This window comes from Pan troglodytes, chromosome 6 (assembly GCF_028858775.2).
Source record: "Pan troglodytes isolate AG18354 chromosome 6, NHGRI_mPanTro3-v2.0_pri, whole genome shotgun sequence".
In the NCBI taxonomy this organism is placed as follows: Eukaryota; Metazoa; Chordata; class Mammalia; order Primates; family Hominidae; genus Pan; species Pan troglodytes.
The window spans coordinates 108379731-108401627 of NC_072404.2; the positions used below are offsets into that span (position 1 = coordinate 108379731).

The 21897-nt window shown below is 46.5% G+C and overlaps 1 protein-coding gene and 1 pseudogene across 23 annotated transcripts in view; one reads left to right on the forward strand and one right to left on the reverse strand.

The window, feature by feature from the left end:
- The window catches only part of TRRAP (transformation/transcription domain associated protein), a 171456-nt gene that overhangs the window by 107239 nt on the left and 42320 nt on the right, over positions 1–21897 (forward strand). For 19 of the 23 annotated variants that reach the window (XR_010158594.1, XR_010158595.1, XR_010158596.1 and 16 more), the window contains 9 exons: positions 249–514; positions 1100–1200; positions 4918–5119; positions 6609–6773; positions 8290–8380; positions 9706–9905; positions 10755–11016; positions 20344–20569; positions 21286–21503. Coding sequence is in view for 17 of the 23 variants with exons in the window: in XM_009453677.4 (XP_009451952.1) it covers positions 249–514; positions 1100–1200; positions 4918–5119; positions 6609–6773; positions 8290–8380; positions 9706–9905; positions 10755–11016; positions 20344–20569; positions 21286–21503 (1731 nt within the window). In the remaining 6 variants the exon portion in view is untranslated. The remainder of the gene's footprint in view (positions 1–248; positions 515–1099; positions 1201–4917; positions 5120–6608; positions 6774–8289; positions 8381–9705; positions 9906–10754; positions 11017–20343; positions 20570–21285; positions 21504–21897) is intronic. The other 4 variants (XM_009453682.4, XM_024357929.3, XM_009453684.5 and 1 more) reach the window with 1 other exon arrangement.
- Positions 14588–16083, reverse strand: LOC100614171 (E3 ubiquitin-protein ligase RNF14-like; annotated as a pseudogene).

The window sequence follows — 21897 nt, forward strand, 5'->3', positions numbered from 1 at the left end:
TCCACGTGTTTAGAGCAGCCTTTGTCATTTTATGATTTGGTTAGCCAAGATGGTAACACTCCACTCAAGAATTAGCACCTTTTAAAAGTTGCTTATGGCATAAAATACAAAGTAACGAGGGTTTATCACAGAGCTGCCCATTTTCATAAGCCATGTGTGTGTGTGTTTCATTTTTTATTTAAGCCTTGTTGTGAAGTGCTTTGAAAGAGGATCAGTGTGGGCTAATGATTCCTTTCTTTGCCCTCTAGCGATTGTAACTGCCTATGAGAATAGCTCTCAGCATGATCCCAGTTCAAATAACGCTATGCTTGGGGTTCATGCATCAGCTTCAGCGATCATCCAGTATGGAAAAATCGCCCGGAAACAAGGACTGGTCAATGTAGCACTGGATATATTAAGTCGGATTCATACTATTCCAACTGTTCCTATCGTGGATTGCTTCCAGAAGATTCGACAGCAAGTTAAATGCTACCTCCAGCTGGCAGGCGTCATGGGCAAAAACGAGTGCATGCAGGTGCGGACAGGACACTTGAAGAATGAGGCCAGGTGGAGATTGAGGCCAGGTGGAGAATGAGGCCATGTGGGGTCTCCTGGTTCAGAATATAAGGAAGGTGGACTCGAACTTTCCACAAATACAGCCTCAGTAAGGGGGAAATAGTCCTTCCAAAACACGAAAGGGAAAGGAAGCTACTTGACTGTGAATTACAGTCTCTTATGGTCTCTGTCCTACTATATACTTAGTTAATGTGTTTAAGGAAAGAAAAAAATTACACACTACAGAATTATGAGGATCTAAGATAGATTTTGACTATTTTCAGAGGAATCTTGATAAGAACAGTAAAACCGACTAGACCTATAAAGCTTTGGAGAAAATAAGACCCCTAAGTATTTAGGATTAAATACTTAAAGTTAGCTTTAGTAATTCAGTTTAAATTCTGAACGTCAATCAATAAATATTCATGGTAGGCAAATCTTTTGTCAATTTAAAGTACATTGGTCAATGACTCATAGGACTTACTGCCTAGATTAGTATTTTATGAAGTTTTCATATTGTTTAGAAATTTCAAGAACTTTTTTTCTGCTCATTTTTTTTGAACAGGGCCTTGAAGTTATTGAATCTACAAATTTAAAATACTTCACAAAAGAGATGACAGCCGAATTTTATGCACTGAAGGGAATGTTCTTGGCTCAGATCAACAAGTATGTGTGTTATATTGAAAGGATAAGAGAAAAAATGCATCAGATTATTTAAAGTTATTTATAACCTGAAGCCAATGTGAAGCTCAAGCTAGAAATGGGTATGATTTGGTGACAGTCATTAGGTAGGATTTTTTAGGTATTGCACCTCTGCAAAAAGAGTAACTTGTGACAAATTGATAAGCCTATTTGATGTGTAGTATTTTAAAAGCTTTTCTCAAATGAGCTACTGGATCACAGAACTGCTGATAACATGGATTCATTTCCCCATTTCCTCAGTCCGCCATTTACAGAGCTGGTTCGTTTTGTGGAGATGATTCCTGCTTTAGACCAGGGGTCAGTAAAGGATGGCCTGGGGGCCAGCCACATCCAGCCACTGCCCTGTTTTTGTCAGTGAAGTGGTATTGGAACACATCCCTCCCCACTGATGTTGCCTGTGACTGCTTTCGCTTTACTGCAGAGTTGAGGAGTTGTGATAGGAATTGTATGGTCTGCAGAGCCTAAATTCGCTGTCTAGCCCATCGCAGGAAAGGTTGCCAAACCCTGGTTTAGAGAAGTAAACGTCAGAGGAGATTTTGTAAATATCATGCAAATGAGGTAGACTCACAAGATGCTGCCTGTTGCCCTGTGTAGGCTCCAGTGCCTGCTTTTCACATCTTCAGTCTATAGGGCTTGCATGTTTAGCTTATTTTTAAATTAGGAAGCAGTTTTGTCAACATAAAAAGGTTTCATCTTTTTGTATAATGTTTTAAATTCATATGACAGACACAACCATTCCAAAGTGTACAATTTAGTGGGTTTTAGTATATTTACAGTGTTACACAACCATTACCACTAGCTAATTTTAGAATATTTCCATCATCCCCCAAGTAAACCCTGTATCTGTTAGTAGTCACTCTCCTTTCTCCCCTCCCCCTTTCTCTTGACAACTACTAATGTGCTTTCTGCCTCTATGGATTTGCTTATTCTGAACATTCATATAAATAGAAGCATACACTGTGTGGCCTTTTGTGACTGTCTTCTTTCACTTAGCAGGATGTTTTCAAGCTTCATCCATGTGCTGTCATGTATCAGTAACCTGTTCTTTTTCATGGCTGAATAATATTCCATTGGATATCCATACATTTTGTTTATCCATTCAGCAGTTGATGGATGTGTGGGTTGTTCCTACTTTTTAGCTACATGAGTAATGCTGGTGTAAACACTGAATATGTGTCTTTGTGTGAGCATGTTTGAGTTCTCTTGGTTATATACCTGGGGACAGAATATCTGGGTCATATTGTACTTCTCTGTTTATCTTTTTGAGACATTGTCAATCTTCCACAGTTGGCCGTACCATTTTTACATTCCCACCAGCAATGTTTAAGGTTTTAATTTCTCCATATCCTCACCAGCACTTGTTATTTTCTTATTATTTATCTGATTATAGCCATCCTAATGAGTATAAAATATATTTCATTGTGGTTTTGAATTGCATTTTCCTAATGACTGTTGATGCTGAGCTTCTTTTCTTGGTTTTGATTGTTAGTTTGTAATTCTTTATAGGTCTGGATAAAAGTCTCTTTCAGATATATGATTTCCAAGTATTTTGTCACGTTCTGTGGGCTGTCTTTTCACTTTTTTGATAGTGTCCTTTAATGTACAAGTTTTTAATTTTGATGAAGTCCAATTCATGTATTTTTTTCTTTTGTTGCTCATACTTTTCACATCTTCTAAGAAACCGTACCCTAATCCAGGATCAGAAGCATTTATTCTTATGTTTTCTTCTAAGCGTTTTATAGATTTAGCTCTTACATTTGGGTCTCTGATCCATTTTGAATAATTTTTTTATGTGGTGTGAGGTAGGGGTCTATATTTATTATGCTGCATGTGGATATACGGTTGTCCCAGCACCATTTGCTGAAAAGTCTAGTCTTTCTCCATTGAATGGTCTTGACACCCTCATCAAAAATCAGTTGAGGCCAGGCCCAGTGGCTCACACCTGTAATCCTAGCACTTTGGGAGGCTGAGGTGGGAGGATCACTTGAGCCCAGGAGTTTGAGACCAACCTGGACAATATAGTGGAGACCCCCATTTCCAAAACCCAAAAAACAAAAATCCGTTGACCATTTTTTGTGGGCTTATTTCTGGACTCTCCCTTCTATTCCATTGATCTGCTATATAGAGTCTTATATTTCCATATTAATTTTAGGTTATTTTCATGTATTTCTGCCAAAACAGTTGGAATTACGACAGAGATTGCATTGAATCTGTAGATCAGTTTGTGAGCATTTTGCCATCTGAAGCAGGTTTTCCAGTTTGTGAACACGAGATGTCTTTCCACTAGTTTAGGTCTTCTTTAGTTTAATTCAACAATGTTTTTTAGTTTTTAGTGTACAAGTCTTGTACTTATGTTGAATTTATTCCTCAATATTGTCACGTGAATGGAGCCATTTTCTTCATTTTCACATTGCTCATTGCTAACATTTGGAAATACCAGAGTTTTGTATATTGATCTTAGATTTCTCAACCTTGCTGAGTGTATTTGCTCTAATAGCTTTTTGGGGATTCTTTTTTTCTGTGTATAAGATCGTGTCAACTGCAGGTAGAGATGGACTGACATCTTCTCTTCCAATAAGGATGCCTTTTATTTCTTTTTCTTCCCAATTGCCCTGACTAGAACCTCAAGTACAGTGCTGAATTAAAGAGATGAGATCCTTGCCTTTTTCTTGATCTTGGGGAAAGCCATTCAGTCTTTCAGCCTTGAATGATGTTAGCTGTGGGTGTTCTGTAGATGCCTTTTATAAGCTTGAGGAACTTCCCTTCTGTTCTAAATTTGCTGGGTATTTTTATCATGAGATGTTGTTGGATTTTTTTCAAATGGCTTTTTCTGTGTCCTCTGAGATGATTGTGGTTTTTTTCCTTCATTCTTTTAATGTGGTATATCACATTGATTGGTTTTATTTATATTGACTTTTTTGTTTTCTGTGTTGAACCGCCCTTATTGCTGGGATAAATCCCACTTGGTCATGATGGATAATCCTTTTAATCCGCTGCTGGAGTTTGGTTGCTCATTTTTGTCGAGGATGTTTGCATCTGTATCATAAAGCCACCTGGGTCTGAAGTTCCCTTGCTATGTCTGGTACATTGCTGGTGTAATAGTGAAGCGGTATAACTGCTGTGGAAACAGTTTGACGGTTCCACAAAAAGTAAGCATAGAGTTCCCACGTGACCAGCATTTCCACTCCCTGGTATACACCCAGAAGTGTTGAAACAAACAGATACCTGTTCGGGAATGTTTGTAGCAGGACTATTTGCAATAACCAAGATGTAGAAACAACACAAATGAACAGATAAACAAAATGTTTATGTTCTATGTGTGCAATGGAATGTTATTCACTTGTTAAAGAGAATGAAGCACCGACACAGGCTTCAACATGGATAAACCTCGAAAACACTGTGCTAGGTGAAAGAAGCCAGATTCAAAAGATCACATGGTGTATGATTCAATTTATATGAAATGTACAGAACCGGTCAATCCACAGAGACAGAAGGCAGACTGCAGGTTCCCAGGGGCTGGAGGTGGGAGGGGTTCAGAGCGACTGCTTATGGGGCGGTTGCACAACATTGTGAATGGACCAAATGCCCCGCAGTGTTCATTTTATAATGGTTAATTTCAGGTTACGTGAAGCTCGCTTCAATTGAAAACCATACACGTTTTGGTTTTCTGTCTCCTCACAGGTCCGAGGAGGCAAACAAAGCCTTCTCTGCAGCTGTGCAGATGCACGATGTGCTGGTGAAAGCCTGGGCCATGTGGGGCGACTACCTGGAGAACATCTTCGTGAAGGAGCGGCAGCTGCACCTGGGCGTGTCTGCCATCACCTGCTACCTGCACGCCTGCCGGCATCAGAACGAGAGCAAATCGAGGAAATACTTAGCCAAGGTGAGACCGAAAAAACGAGCTTTGACCAGAGGCCATCTGTCGCCTTCAGATTTGGACAGAAATTTAGCTACAGTTTACTCATCCGTGCCGGGTGTGAGGCATGATTTCATGCCTTAACTCTTAATCCTCATCACTGTTCGAAGTATCTTTCACAGTTCCATTTCAAAGCTGAGAAAACTGAGGCCTGGACACTCTTAGGGCCCCAGAACTTCCAAGTGGCAAAGCCTCACGTAGAGCCCAAGTCTAGCACTGCCTGTGGGAGCTCACACCGAACAGAGGGCTGAGGAGGGGATGTGGAGCTAGAACTTCCCTCCTAGATGCCCGTTAGGTTGTCATCCCTCCCCTGCAGGGCTGCTGTCAGCACAGCCACAGAGCTGGCGTGCTGGGGTGGTTGTGGGTTTCTCTCTACACCGTGCCCCCCAGCAGCCCTGAGCTCAGGGTGGGTGTCACCCACGTGCTCACTGAAGGACGTGCACTTGACATTCAGGTTCCCCCTTCATGTGGCTTCCTGTCTTCCCCCAAGAATCAGACAAATAAAACCCAGAATTAATTCCAGCAGGAAACCCAAGAATAAATTGTTCCCTTTCCTATTTTGTCCATTAAAGGTTTGGATTTTTTTAGAATTCCTTGATTTAACGTAAAAATTTGGAATGTACACCAGCACATGGCAGTTAAAGCCGACTACAGAGACAGCTACACGCACTGCCTCAGTGCCTGGCTCCGGGTTGCTTACACCCAGATGTAATTGTTTCAGTCGTCCATGGACACCTGGCTGCCAGCCTGTGGCCTACCTGTTGCCGGGGTGATGAGCATCTGAGAGTTTTAGCAAAAGTTCATTTTGTTTGGATGAGATCATGAGTGTAAGTTAACGGGTGGGCAGGCCCCAGGCATCTTCCTGTTGCTGTCTTGCAGTCGGTCACTGGTCAGTGCTAGCCAGTGGATTAGATCAGCGAGTAAGTGTCATTAAAACTAAATCAAAAGGCCAGGCGTGGTGGCTCATGCTTGTAAACCCAGCACTTTGGGAGGCCAAGGTGGGTGGATCACTTGATGTGAGGAGTTCAAGACCAGCCTGGCCGACATGGCAAAACCCCATCTCTACTAAAAATACAAAAATTAGCCAGGCGTGGTGGTGTGTGCCTGTAGTCCCAGCTACTGGGGAGGCTGAGGCAGGAGAATTGCTTGAACCCGGGAGGTGGAGGTTGCAGTGAGCCAAGATCGCGCCACGGCACTCCAGTCCTGGGTGACAAAGCAAGACTGTCTCAAAAACAAAACACAAAAAAACTAAAGAGAAAATCTATTTTTAAATTTTAGGTTTTATATACTGTAAGATTTACATTAAGTTTAGCAATAATGTTGACCTGCTTATAGATATTTTTTTTGCATGGCCAGTAAAGCCGCTCTATACAGTGTTGTAATGTTGGGGAAAAAGTCTCTTGCTTGAGGGCTTCAGAATTGTCATTCTACTCTAGAATTTCTCCTTCTGTCTCAGGTGCTGTGGCTTTTGAGTTTTGATGATGACAAAAACACTTTGGCAGATGCCGTCGACAAGTACTGCATTGGTGTGCCACCCATCCAGTGGCTGGCCTGGATCCCACAGCTGCTCACCTGCCTGGTTGGCTCGGAGGGAAAGCTGCTCTTGAACCTCATTAGCCAGGTGGGAAGAGCAAGGTGGCCTTGTTCACGTGCACAAAACATTGTGTCTTCATTTTGCGTTCTTTTTTCTCCCAGAAAGTAAATTTAAGTGTTCAAAGTATTAAAAACAAGTTAAAGAGATGGGAAGATATAATCATGTAGATATTATTTAATATAAAGCATAATTAAAAGTTATTAAAGAATATATCAGAGTTGAAATGAAATAGCTAATAAAGCAGTTCAGTGTTAAAATTCTAATTTCTTAAACATTTTCCCATATATAATGCAAGTAAAATAAACTTGTAGTAAAACATACAATTGCCAGTGGGTACCCTGAGAATGACAGTGAGCCCTGAATCTGATTGGTAGTTTTCCTCTGATTTTTTGTCATATGCTGGGAGCTCTTCGGAGCTGCCCTTAAACTAAAACATGCCCAATTGTGGCTGTTGCCCTTTCGACAGTTGAGCTGCATCATAAGGAACCCATGGTTCTCAAGGGCAGTGGGGCCAGGCCGGGGAAGCGGACAGCCCAGGGCCCTATGGAAAGGCTCTCATAACCATCTCTTGAGAATGATTCCAGGATGTCCCTCTCCTGTGAAAAGACCCAGGCATAGAGGAAGGACCAGAAACGGCGGAAGCGTGGCTACAGTGAGGTTTGGGACACGGCGCCTTCGTGGTTGCTTTTGTAAAATCACGAAGCGCCGCAGGAGTCTGTGAAGGTCTTCAGGAAGGAGCTGGGCCCGCGCGTTCTGCCCACCCATTCCTCTGGCTCCTTCCTGCACGCAGCACCTGTGCTATGTGGGCCCTGAGCGATGCCCTGGTTTTCCTTGAGGAGGCAGCTGTGTTTTTGAGTCCCAGCATTCTGTGTAGCGCTTATCCTCAGGATGCAGGTCCGACCTACTTGGTCTCATCACTTCTGGAGCATCTCAGGTTCAAGAGCAGCCGCCTCTGCCTGTGACGGCTTAGATGTTATTCCTTTTTTCCTTTCATGGGCACATTCTGAAAGATTCAAGTGACATGGTACTATCCTGTCAGCCACAGAACTCCAGTTCAATAAAATGGGAGTTTCTTAACTGAAACGGACATCCCTCCATCTCCTCCCAGCTGCAGTTAGGCAGAATAAAGTTATTTGATAATGGAATTAGTTCACAATCCACAGTGAATTGTGCCTGACAGATTAGCTGGTATTTGTTTGTTTTTTTATTTGCTTCAGTGAGATCTGGGGACACATGTATTTTGCCTTCCTCAGATTTACTGCCTGGAAGGAAAGCGTGGTTTCCCTGTCACTCACAGTTCTGGGTGGAGTTGATGAAATGCATGTGTTGATGTGTCTTGGCTCTTTTAAAGTGAATTAAATATTTTGCCTGCTGTTGAACCTGGCCTTGTGCGTCAGATCAGTGCTGCAGTATTTGCTTCCTTGGTCCAAAGGCAGATCAGACACCTGTTTCTGACTTGACATTGGTTATTTTCAGTACAAATTATCTTTATCCAGAGCTCAGCAGAGAGCAGCACTGTTTATAACATCTTGTCTCTGAGCAGGTTGGACGCGTGTATCCCCAAGCGGTCTACTTTCCCATCCGGACCCTGTACCTGACCCTGAAAATAGAACAGCGGGAACGCTACAAGAGCGGTACGTCTCGGGTGGGGCCGGTAGGCCAGGCCAGGAAGGGCTCATTCCAGGGGGTGCCCCACATCCAGACAGACCACCGCAGCCACCCCTGCCCTGCAGCTCATTCATAGCCGTGGCCAATCTCTCCTCAGTGGGCAGCACCGTAGGGCAGGAAGCAAAGTCTGATCTGAGTACAGTCTCTCTTTTGCCAGGATGTAATAGGCGTTCATTTATCCGAGTGATTTGATCTATAGGTAGAGAAAATATGTGAAATTTTCAGCTTCAGAAAACTGTAAAGTTTACCTTTCTCCTTAGTAGTAAGTGCATCCCAATACACAGCAGATGCCAGCTGCCGTGTGTGTGTGTGTGTGTGTGTGTGTGTGTGTGTGTGTGTGTGTTTAAGTTATGAGGAGTATCTTCAGCTGTGAGAAGAATCAGCATTGAAGTCAGTCTTACCAGATGTTGGTGAAATTTCACTCACAGTGTAAGACTTTTAATCTATATTGAATAGCCCTTGTATGCAAAGCAACAACTGATTTGATGGCTTCAGTTACCCACTAGGCAGGGTGCTTTAAATAACGAGAGGACCGTTTACTGCCCCTTGTTTTCAATGCTGAGTCTCCTAAGGGCCGTGGGCCGTGTGTGGTTGGTGAGAGGCGGTGGATGAGGGCTGCATGGCACATTTCAGCTCTAACCTCTGGGGAGTCAGTCTGCCTAGGTGGCTTCATGTCTTGGTCATTTGAAAATTAAGGTTTTTTAGTTTTAAGACTAAGTGTAGAGAGGTAAATTCAGAAAAAAGTGGTCATTAAAGGCTCTGCAATGTATCTCACAGGGAAAAATGACCGTATTTTTCAAAAGCAGTATTTTGCAATTGGCTTGGCTTTCCAAACCAGTTTCCTATTAACTGCTTTTAGATTCTCTGAGTTTATAGTAGCAAGGAACGTGTAACAGATTGTGAGATATTTTTCCAAACATTTATGTTTAGGATGATCAGACGTAACAGAAACGTTAAAAGGAGTGCTCAGGGAACTCTTGTGCGCCCTCACCTGGACTCACCAGGCGGCGTGTTGTCACATCTGCATCCTCCTAAAACACATACACGGGTTTATTTAATGGAATGGATTGAAGCCGCATTGTAGACAACTGCGCTTCCCTCCCCGCGTCCCTCAGCGCACCTGCGCCTAGAACCAGGGCCTTCTCCCACGCAGTCCTTGGGGAAGCGGTCTTGTAGGGATTCACACGCCGGCAGGAACCAGCGCTCCTTTGGCCCATGGGTCCTGCAGCGCTCCGAGCCCTGGCGTCTGTCGGTTTTGCGCTGACACTGGCGTTGTGTGTGTTGCTCTCAGATTCTGGACAGCAGCAGCCAAGTTCAGTGGGTAACCAGTCCCATTCTGCATCAGATCCAGGGCCCATAAGAGCAACAGCACCCATGTGGCGCTGCAGCCGAATCATGCACATGCAGCGAGAGCTCCACCCCACCCTTCTGTCTTCCCTGGAAGGCATCGTCGATCAGATGGTCTGGTTCAGAGAAAATTGGCATGAAGAGGTATTTGGCTCTGATCTTGCACATGGTGGCTCCTTGTAGAGGGGACGTGGTGTTCTGTATGCTTCTGTGGCTCTCTTCCCTTGAGCTTTAGTTGCCGGTCCTTTTATATATTTGTTGTTGAACTTAACCATGGACCAGGCAAATAGCTATCTCTGCACACTAGTACAGCCTTAAAGATTCAAAGTACAAGACATGAAAGAGGGTGGAATTGAGGAAGCCACTTCTTGCTGTTAAAATGCTGGCCGTGCTCACGTCCCTGAGCTCAGTGACCTGAGTGCCACTGTTAACCAGGTGTGAGCAGGAGCAGTGGCGTGAGTAACAGGGTTATAATTTCCATAGATGGGAAATTGTAGGGATGTGGGGTCTTTTCAGCAGTCAGACCACTTCCTTAATAACGTTGGCTTAAGCTGATGACAGAATAGTCCACGCCTCACTGCCCAGATGCTTACCTGGTTGAGCCCCGGGGCCAGCTCCTTACTGCTGTGAAGTCTCGTGTGTGCACGGTGCACGCAGACACGCGGTGGGAACAGTACAGCTGCCTGAAAATGCAGGGGTTTTGTGGCTAATTGCAGACGGGTGTATGATCCAAAAAAGTGGGGCTTTTCTGTTTTCGCTTTTTGAATGTTCAGGTCCCTTACTCCCCAAGGTCAAAAGCGCCTGCTCCCATGTGGCATGCACAGGCGTCCCGTTTCTTGCACACGCTGATTTCATGCCTGCTGTGTGTGGGTCCTGCTGGGGGGTGCAGAGATGACCCTGGGCTGGGAGGGCCGCACTCAATAGGCGCTTTTGGCTGCTGGTTCTGGAGTGGAGGGCTGTGTTTGTCAGTTGTCTCTGGCTCTTTTCTACCAGGTTCTCAGGCAGCTCCAACAGGGCCTGGCGAAATGTTACTCCGTGGCGTTTGAGAAAAGTGGAGCGGTGTCCGATGCTAAAATCACCCCCCACACTCTCAATTTTGTGAAGAAGTTGGTGAGCACGTTTGGGGTGGGCCTGGAGAATGTGTCCAACGTCTCGACCATGTTCTCCAGCGCAGCCTCTGAGTCTCTGGCCCGGCGGGCGCAGGCCACTGCACAAGACCCTGTCTTTCAGAAGCTGAAAGGCCAGTTCACAACGGGTGAGTCTCCATTTTCCTTCCCTTCCATAGGGAGAATTGTGCACGCTGATTTCCTCCGGCTTTAGTGTCGAAGCCGATTGGATCCTTGGTTTTCTGATCACTGCACGGGGCACACTGGTTACACTCTGTTTACAGTGCAGACTTCAGAGTGCATAGCTGAGACCACATGTTTTTCTCCCAGGGAGGGGTCAAGGTTTGGAGCAGGAGCTGCCAGGATCCAAGACGGGGTAGAAAATGCATGGTTTCAGGCCACACTGCCCTCCTGCCTTCCTGAGACCCTTCCTTCACTTGTTTTTGGTGGGAAACAGGGTAGGGTGGGGTGGTGGGAGACATTGTTAGTGTGAGCCAGTAGGAGACAGAGTCCTGGTGAGCCGGTGGGAGATGGGGCCGGGTGAGCCGGTAGGAGATGGCACCAGGTGGGATGGTGGGAGATGGTGTTAGTGAGCCAGTAGGAGACAGCGTCTGGCGGGCCAGTGGGAGACAGGGTTCGGTGGGCCCATGGAAGACTGGGTCTGGGTGCGCCGGTGGGAGATGGCGCCCGGTGAGCCAGTAGGATTTATAGGGGCAGGGCCTGCAGCGACGAGCTAAGTGCAAGCTCACTGTGGATTCTGGGCATCGTAATAGGGAGATGTATTTTCAATGCTTGTCTGTAGTTCAGGTTAATGCGTTTTCCTAGACTCACAGCTTAACTCCTGGCTCTGCCTCTTATGTTGTGATGTGAGGAAAGGAGTCCAATTTCCTTCAGCCCAGGTTTCTTCCTCTGTCAAATAGGGATCCTCACCCCACAGTATCCCCCCCCACCATCTACACACCCCTGTTCCATCCTTGCACCCCTGTCCCATCATACACACACATGTCCCATCTACACACCCACGTCCCGTCCATGTACCCCATCCACTCACCTGTATCCTATCACCTGCATCCCATCACTCCCATGTCCCATCTACACACCCGCGTCCCATCTACTTACTCTTGTCCCATCATAGACACCTACATCCCATTTACACACGCATATCCCATCATACACACCCCTGTCCCATCTACACACCCGCGTCCCATCCTCGTGTCCCCATCCCGTCCTCACACTCCCGTCCCATCCTCGCATCCCCATCCCATCCTCATACCCCCATCCCATCCATGCACCCCCATCCCATCTACTCACCCCTGTCCCATTCACACTCCCCCGTCTAGTCCACACACCCCATCCACTTACCTGCGTCCCCTCATCCTCATGTCCCATCTACACACCAACGTCCCATCTACTTACCCTCATCCCATCATACACACCTACATCCCATTTACACACACGTGTCCCCGCGTACGCACTGTGTCCCATCTACACACCCACATCACATCTGCGCATCCGCATCCCATTGTGCACACCCACATCCACCGCGGTGCGCACAGGCACAGCTGCTTCTCGTGCTGTCTGGAACACGTTGCTTCTTACTCCTCATTCAGCCTCCATCCCACTTACCTGCGGGCTCCCTAGTAGAGAAGCGCATGGCGGGCTCTCTTGCCAGGTTCTCACTGAGAGCTCCTGGTCCCAGGATGTGGCTTCAGCTGCCTGAGTAACTTCCGCAAGCCTTCATCTCTCAAGTGTCAGCACATGAGTGATTGCAGCACATGAGTGATTGCTGTGTGAAAACAAGATTTGTCTGGTACAGTTTCCCAGAGATGAAAGAAAGATTAAATCATTCACATTTGAAAGCTTAATTACTGCATTTTTAAAATTGTAGAACAAATCATTTTAATTTTCATTTCTTATCTTCAACTTATTCTTTAAATTAACTTCAATTTTTATACAAAATGTCCTGAATGGAAGTGCATGAAACTATCTGGTTAAAACAAAATATGGGCCTTCAAACCTAAGCTCAGTCACTAGCCCAGGTAAAAAGAAGAGATGCTATTCTGTGACCTTTTTCCTCTTAATAATATGTTATATGCCAAACAGTTTAAAAATGTGATTAGTTGCCTTGGTGACAGAATAAATAGCAGCAACTGTGTTCTAATTATAAGATGATTTTAAATTTTATTTTTAAGATTAAGTATCCTCTTTGACAATCCAGAAACATAGTCTTTGCTGACTCTTTGGACACACACCTAAAACAGTTAAAAATGATTCCTCAATTTTCAATGACAAAGTACAAAAAAAGAGTATGTTCTTGGTGGGCACGGTGGCTCACGTCTGTAATCCCAGCACTTTCAGAGGCCGAGGTGGGCGGGTCACTTGAGGTCAGGAATTCGAGACCAGCCTGACCAACATGGTGAAACCCCATCTCTACTAAAAATACAAAAATTAGCCTGTCATGGTGGCGTGCGCCTGTAATCCCAGCTACTCAAGAGGCTTAGGTGGGAGGATCACTGGAACTTGGGAGACGGAGGTTGCAGTGAGCCAAAATCACGCCACTGCACTCCAGCCTGGGCAACAGTGAGACTCTGTCTCAAAAAAGAATATGTTCTCAAGCTGCAGTTCAGTTTTTCTGTCCCCTTTTCCAAAAAATCTTACTTTACTACCAAGCCACTCACCTAACTATAAGGAAAGACAGTTTTTCAAAAAGGCAACAAAATCCAGAAAAAGGAGTAGGTATCAGTCCAAAATTATCACCCAAAACGCTGCTGTTGCAAAAAAAAAAAAAAAAAAAAATTAGAGTAGGAAGCCGAATTCCCATAGCTTGTTAGAGAAGATCTTTAAAAAGAATTCAGAAAGTTAAGAGTGGAACTACAGTGGTATAGACAGGCTCAAAATGCAGATAATTCAGGAACATTCAGCTTGGAAATATATTAGGCTTTCTCCTAGTCCAGCAGAGGAAATAAAATCATGTGTTGCTGGAATTAATATTAAAATTGTCCCCACCCACACGCAGAAGGTAAAGAAAGAGAATGTGGAACAAACGTAGCAAAGACAAGTCACCTTAAGTCTAGGCTCTACTGCCCAGGAAAATTGAATTGAACTTAAATTCTTCCTGAGTCAGTATCACTAAATTCTAGATTTGGCCTGAAACCAGTGGACCACATACACCACTAATAAATACCAAGTGATCCACAGTGTTTGTGGTATTACATTTTTTAAATTATTATAAGTTTCTATTCTGAAAAGCAGTAGATCAAAATGATGCTGCACCATCCAGTCAGTTACAGACTAAACGGCTCCCTCCAAAGAGGACTGACTTGGCAGAAACCTAGGCTGGAAGGAATGTGAGTAACATGAAGTACATCAGGCTCTCAGTATAATTTCCGTAAGGCTTTTCTAACCACCCCAGTTGTAGGGAGTAGTACTGAGGGAGCTCCAACACAGTGTCTTACAGGGGTGCTTCCCAGAGACAGAAGGGCTCTAAGTTTAACTCTTGACCCCTCTTCTCCTTACCTAAAGCTTGAGGAAGAAAATAAATATTTAATTTTTAACTTTTCAGAGCTTTGAGCACATTATAATATTTAATATTCTGTAGCTTCATTTTCTGAACCTTTGGCTTAGAATTTTTTTCTCAACTTACATTAAAAAAAAGTATGAATGCTCCTTCACCAGATGAAAATATAAGCCATGTTCTTCCATCTCTTCTACACAGGAAGAGTGAATGAATAGTACTGTAAATATCCTGCAAGGTTACTTTGTGTACTTGACAAAAGATTAGGGAAAACCAATCCACTTCCATAGCTCGAGCAGTAGTTAACTAGTCTTCAATCTCATCTTCCCCAATGTCTCCATTCATATCCAAGCATGAAACAGCCGGTTACAACACGGTGAAGTAGGGTTGGCGAAATGTTTGTAAGGGGTTGCTAGAGAGAGAACCCATGCCGACCCAATAGAAATAGAGCCTGCAGCCAGTACATGGCATCCACCTCACTTCTCTATGTGAATTCCACAGCATGGGCATCTCTTCGAGTTCTCTTCTAGCCACTCCTTACTTTCCATCTCTTCCAGTGCCCTCTGACTCACCCTCTTACCTTACCTCTGTTCCAGAAATCTTGTCTTGGCCTCATCTGCTTGCAGGTATTCGTTTTGTAAGTCTGTTAATTTCTCTGCCATCACCTTACATGGAGAGGCCCCATGGTAGGTCAGTCTGCACAAGGTACAGAAGGCAAAGTTACAGCTGGAGCAGATGCCCGTGGTACAGCCAGGCCCTGCAAGCCCCCACAGGCGGGGGCAGCACACCACATCTGCCACTAGCTCCAAGGTGGATGGGAGGAGAAGGCAGCCATGACAGGCAGAGAACTCTGCTTCCGCTGGCTCTTTGACCTGGCCAGGAGTGGCCACCGAAGGGCACTTTGGTTCTGAGCAGTTGAGGCATTGAACCTGGCCATCTCTGATCTGGATTTCAAAGCAGTCCTTCAGATAGGCTTTGCAGTACACAGGCCTCACTCCAAGAGGTACATGCATTCACTGCCCAGCTTCTCGCAGAAACAGATGTTGTACAGGAACAATCTACTATTAAAGCATTTTATCTGCTAAGCTTGATGAAAGTCCAAGATTTCCTGGATCAGACTTGACAGTGATTCCACATCCTGCACAGCTCTCTCATCCACAATTTCCTCTTGATCTACATGAGATCCAGCAGCTCCTCCAAAATCTAGCTCTGATGGGAGGGGCTTGCGCTATCCTTCTCGGCACTTTTTCCTGAGAACCCATCGTGAGCTCAGAGGGAGAGACAATATTGGGGTGCACCAGGGTCTCTTGCTTAAGAAACTGCATCCAGGCAGACAGGATCCCACTGCCACTGTGTTCTTCCCATAGGTTGTCTAAGTGCTTGCATAGAGCAGAGAGCTGAGTTGGTGACGGCAATTTGCCACTAAGTGTGAATGAAGGTGGGAAGGAGGATGGATAATCTGGTGGCAGTTCAGAGTTCAGCACAAGTGGAGGGAGAAAGCAAATGGTATATTCAAAGCTACTATTCTGGGGGCACTCATCTGAATTGCCACTCACAAATAACTTGAAGTTCTGTGGCAAATCCCGATCGATGCTGATTTCTCCACCTCGGACAGGCTTTGCTTTTCCGAATTCATCTCCATCTTAAATACTCGCCAGGGCCAGCAGCTCACCTCCTGAGCTTCTCAGTCTTCTGACAACATTTAATTTTATGAGGAATTGTTAATAACAATCAGAAAAAAAGGATGTCAGCACCACAGTCTGTATTTCAGTTTATTTATTTATTTATTTATTTTAAGGTGGAGTTTTGCTCTGTTGCCCAGGCTGGAGTGCAGTGGCGTGATCTCGGCTCACCGCCACCTCTGCCTCCCAGGTTCAAGTGATTCTCCCGCCTCAGCCTCCCGAGTAGCTGGGATTACAGGTGCACGTGCTGCCACACCTGGCTAATTTTTGATTTTTAGTACAGGTGGGGTTTCACTACGTTGGCCAGGCTGGTTTTGAACTCCTGACCTCAAATGATCCACCCACTTCGACCTCCCAAAGTGCTGGGATTACAGGTGTGAGCCACTGCCCGGCCATGTATTTCAGTTTAGAGTGGAGTTCATGCAGATCCCATTTATTCTCCAGGTGGTGGAGATGAGACTGCCAAAGCCGGGTAACAGGCCAAGATGTGGAACTCATACTACGTATACTATGGAAATCCTGCCATTTGGGGCAAGCCGGAAACCGCTACCCCAGTGAGGGAAGCCCCTCCTCCACAGTGTTTCCCTCCAGCCTGCGAAACTCTTTTTCATTCTTCCAGGCCACACTCTGCGCACTCCAGCCTTGGGGCCAGCCCTGGTCTGGGTTCAGCATGCCACTGCCGCCGTCTCCAGCACTCGCCAGCCGGCGTCACTTGGGCAACTGACCAACAAGTGGGGCAGGCCGCAGCCTAGCTCTCTGCCCCAGCGCTGGGATCAGAGGGCGCTGTGTGGGCCTGTGAGCAATGGGCCAGCCTGGGGTGTCCTGAAGGAGCAGGGCCCACACCTTTCCCTTCCTCATCAGCACCCTGAAGGGTCGTGGCCAGGCTGGGCTGGAGGCATCCTGTCTCGAGTTTGGGGGATCGAAGCCCACTGAGCAGTCCTGGCCCGGCCCTCTTCTCTGCCTTGCACGCCCAGAGTGTGGTCCCTACCATACCTTCCAGCCGCCCTGCAGTGCCCAACTTAGCGCTTTTGTAATGATCTTTGCCACGTTCTTTCTTCACTGATGGGTTAAATCATAGACTAAGTGGTTCACATGTGTGGTATTTAAAGAATCTCCTAAAGACTCATTGTGTCCTAGATGACACAGTTAATATTAAGTCACATAAAAGAAAATCTTCATCTCCTTAATCGGAAAGGACACTCGACAGCCATGGCTGTGACCAGGGTTGCATCGAGGTTGCATCCAGCTGAAGTGTGGCGTGTGCCCTGCAGTTGCTCCAGGCAGTCTGGGGGCGCAGCTCCCTGTTCGTGATGTGTGGGTTGGGCTTGCCTTAGGTGAACCCACAGCTGAGGGAGGTGCTCTTTGAAAAGTGAAGGGCGAGCCCAGTCCTCCCCGTCTATACGTGAAGCGCTTTCATCTCCTCAGGCTTATTGTGAAGTGTGTGTGATGTGTGGTCTTTCACCCTTCTGAGAACGGAAGAGTCCGAGATGAAAGTTTTATGGAAATCATATTTTACTTAAAAGAAATGGTGGTATTCCGCATGCTTTTATCTTAAAATGTCCACATTATTAAATCAAAAAAGTAGAGAATCAGAAATGGGATAGATCTTCTGGCTTTTGATGTAAAAAAAAAATAAAAAATCACAAAACCAAAACTGGAAAAAGTCAGCATGAGGCTCCTGACTCATCTCAAAGTGCAGTGGGTCTCAGACACGCACAGCCAGAGCTCATCCACCTTCCGCTCTCCTGTACACAGGGGAGGCTGTTTCTGTCTCTTTGTCTGTGTTCCGTTGGTGGAATGCAGTCCGATTCTCTAGCAGAGCTGCATGTGTGGGCTGCCAACCACATGTCTGTAAAGAGGTGGAAGAAAGCTCAGAAATGGCGCACTCCATTTATCCCACAGAAATGAAGACTTCCATTCATGTGGGAACTGGTACACAAATATTCAGAGCCTTTGTTACTTTATTTGTAATAGCTCGAAACTGGAAACCATGCAGATGCCCTTTCAGAAGGTATTGAATACATTAGAAACACCTCAGCAATGAGGAGTTAATTATTGATACACAGTAACGTGGGTGAACCTCCAGGAAATCATGCTGAGTGCAAAAAGCCAACTTGGATGTGTACTGAGGGATTCTTAATTGTGAAATACCACAGTGGAGACGGAGAAGGGATTCATGCTGGCCAGGTGTTCAGGATGCAGGGGAGAGGCGGGGGGGTGGGGTGGGGGGGTGGGTGGTAGCTGTGAAGGGCAGCCAAGGGCATCCCGTGCTGATGGTGCAGCTCAGCAACTGATTGTGCTGGTGGCTCTGCGAGGCCACACAGTGACATGACCAGAGGTGTGCGCATGCATACGCACACATGTGCACACACACACGTGCACACATAACTGGTGAAGTCTGAATCAGCTCTTCAGCTCTTTGGACTGTGCCAATGTCACTTTTTGGTGTTGGCATCGCACTGGGTTGCATAGGATGCTGGTGTGGGAGGAAGAGAGTTAGGAGTACATGGGACTTTCTGTATATTTTGTTTGCATCCTGTTGTGAATCTCTAGGAATTTCAGAATAAAAGTTAAAAAGAGATCAGGCATGAGCTTGGCAGCACGTTCTTGGTCCAGCGTGGAGAGGGAACAATGAGGTGGCCTGCGTCCTTGGCGGTGGCCTCTGTCTCTCGCGGCTCTGCTGGGGGATCTCACCTTGGTGCACAGCAGCCTCTCCAGCCACCTGCCTGTGTGGAGTCCTGGCACTGTGAGGAATGCAGAGGAGGGAGGTGCCACAGAGCTTAAAATGAAAGGGAAACCAGACAAGTGCTATGAAAAAAAAACACACACACACAAAATACATTGGCTTTCATGAAACCGATGACATTTGTGGACAGCCAAGTTCAGACATGGTCAGGAATAGGCCACTCGTATAGCTGGGTGTTATCACGCGTGGGCAGGGATGGTCAGGCCACTTGAATAGCTGGGTGTTATGCCCAGCGCCTCATGTGCGCTGCCTCGTTTAATTTCATCCTTTCGGGGCAGGTGTTAAATTATTCCCATTCCTATACCACGGGTTAGAAAAGTGAGGCCCTAAGAGGTTCAGCGGCGTGCTCCAAGCTCTAAGCTGGCATGTCTCCCGCCACGACTCAGCCAGCATTCCATTTGGGCTCAGGACGCCGGCCCTGGGGACGGTGCCTCCTCGTGGCTCCCCCAGGGCCCCTGCTTTGCTGCAGTTTTTGTTGGGTTCGTCCTGACCTCCAGTCGCCCTGGTGAGTTAGGGTGACGAGGCTCCTTCCAGCACTGGCGGTCGTCTGGGAGGAAGTCGAGGCGTTCTACAGAAAGACATTTTAATATGAGTGACCTGAGAAATATATTAACCAGGGATTTTTGAATTGCTTCAGTGAAAAATGTTTTTGGCTTTTGCCATTTTGGTATCCTGCATTAGTTCCTTCTCATGGCTCATTTAGGATCTATCTCCTGGGTGGTCGTTTCCATTGCCTTAGGCTCACTTTGATTACAATATCAGCTTTGACACGAGACCTTAGGGCTCCGTGTGACACTTGTGCTCAGAGGCGGGATTACCGTTGGATGCTGGTCTTCAGGTCCTGGTGACACGGGCTCCTGGTTGTTGGGTTTCACAGGCCGCCCTCAGGCTCCTGTGTCTCCCAGGGCCCCAGCCTCACACACTGAGGTAGACGTTGCCTCAACGGCATTGTTCCCGGAAGGGCCTGTGGGGTTGGGGATGGGGTTTCAGGCTGGTGGTTCCTCTCTTCCTCTTCCTCTCCACGCGGTGGGAGGTCCCTGACGGGGCTTCTCTTGTTCTGTCAGCCTCTTCGGGAGCAAGGGACATAAAATGTTTTGCTCCACACCATGTATAAAACGTGTAATTCAGCCGGGCGTAGTGGTTCACGCCTGTAATCCCAGCACTTTGGGAGGCTGAGGTGGGCGGATCATCTGAGGTCGGGAGTTCAAGACCAGCCTGGCCAACATGGTGAAACCCTGTCTCTACTAAAAATACAAAAGAAAAAGAAATTGGCCAAGCCTGGTGGTGGGTGCCTGTAATCCCAGCTACTCGGGAGGCTGAGGCGGGAGAATCACTGAAACCCGGGAGGCGGACATTGCAGTGAGCTGAGATCGCACCACTGCACTCCAGCCAGGGCAACAAGAGTGAAACTTCATCTCAAAACAAACAAACAAAACATGTAATTCGTAGCTGGTAGGGGCTTGAGCGTTTTTTGCAGTGAATTAGAACTGGCCCAGATGACTAAAAACGTTTTTAATCATGTTTTACCTTTAAGATTTTGACTTCAGCGTTCCAGGATCCATGAAGCTTCATAATCTTATTTCTAAGCTGAAAAAGTGGATCAAAATCTTGGAGGCCAAGACCAAGCAACTCCCCAAATTCTTCCTCATAGAGGAAAAGTGCCGGTTCTTGAGCAATTTCTCGGCACAGACAGCTGAAGTGGAAATTCCCGGGGAGTTTCTGATGCCAAAGCCAACGCATTATTACATCAAGATTGCACGGTGAGTGGGCCAGCCTGGCAGGTGGAACTAACCCATGGCGCCCATGGACATGGAGCCCCATGGGAGCTCCAGGGTGGACCCTGTGGGGAATTTTGGACACAGATTCCCTGACATGGGAGAACGTAAGATGATTCTGGAATGTAAGTGGTCAGGCACTTTACGAGTTCTGCCCGCGCTGACTGGTTAGCTGTCCTGAGTGCAGTCTGGGTTTGCATTCAGCAGACCTTCTTCCGAGTCACCATAGGACTTGACAAAACAGTGTGTGTCCCACTCTTTTAAATCCTCGAAGCACAGTATTAAGGCAGAATCAGACGATTGTAGCATTTCCTAGAGTGTGCTGCCATCTCATTTGAAATGCGGAAAGGGCTTTGAAGAGGTTTCTCTTAACAAAAAGTGTGTTTCGTCTTTATTTCTGAACCAGACACAGCTCTGCTTTTCTATATGTCCAGAGTTTAGTTGCCCTTTCCTCCAAATCTGGCTCCTGTCCTGGCCAGCTGTCCCTCCTCCTTGACTTCCGTCCGTGGCTGCTGAATTGAAAATATTGTGACTCATTTACACCACATCAGGGTGAGGCAGGGTACAAATAAATTGATAAACGACCGCTGGCCTACACAGTCCGTTTTCCCGTGACAGTTCGGACATTCCTAGCTTCTTCTCAAGACAAGGACTGGTAGCAGAGATGCAGGGCATGTCCTCATGGCTTCTCGCTCTGGCAGGTTCATGCCCCGGGTAGAGATTGTGCAGAAGCACAACACTGCAGCCCGGCGGCTGTACATCCGGGGACACAACGGCAAGATCTACCCATACCTCGTCATGAACGACGCCTGCCTCACAGAGTCACGGCGAGAGGAGCGTGTGTTGCAGCTGCTGCGTCTGCTGAACCCCTGTTTGGAGAAGAGAAAGGAGACCACCAAGAGGCACTTGTTTTTCACAGGTAGGGTTGAGAGCCACACCTTGCTGGGTGCACAGGCAGCTTCACAGGTGGGGATGAGAGCCACACCTCGTGGGGTGCACAGGCAGCTCACGTTAGCCTTTGAGGTTCCAGCTGCGTCAGCAGAGAATGTTGTAGTCTGTGCTGACCAGGGAAGGCCTCAGGAAGAGGAGCAGCTCCGGGCCTTCAGGCTTCTCACTGAGAGATGAGAGCTGTGTCCACCTTTCCTCTAAGGCAAGCTTGTCCAACCTGCGGGCTCCATGCGGCCCACGATGCCTTTGAATGTGGTTCGACACAAATTCGTCAACTTTCTTAGAACATTATGAGATTTCTTTTTCTTTTTTTTTTTCTTTTTTAGCTCATCACCTGTCGCGTCAGTGTATTTTATGTGTGGCCC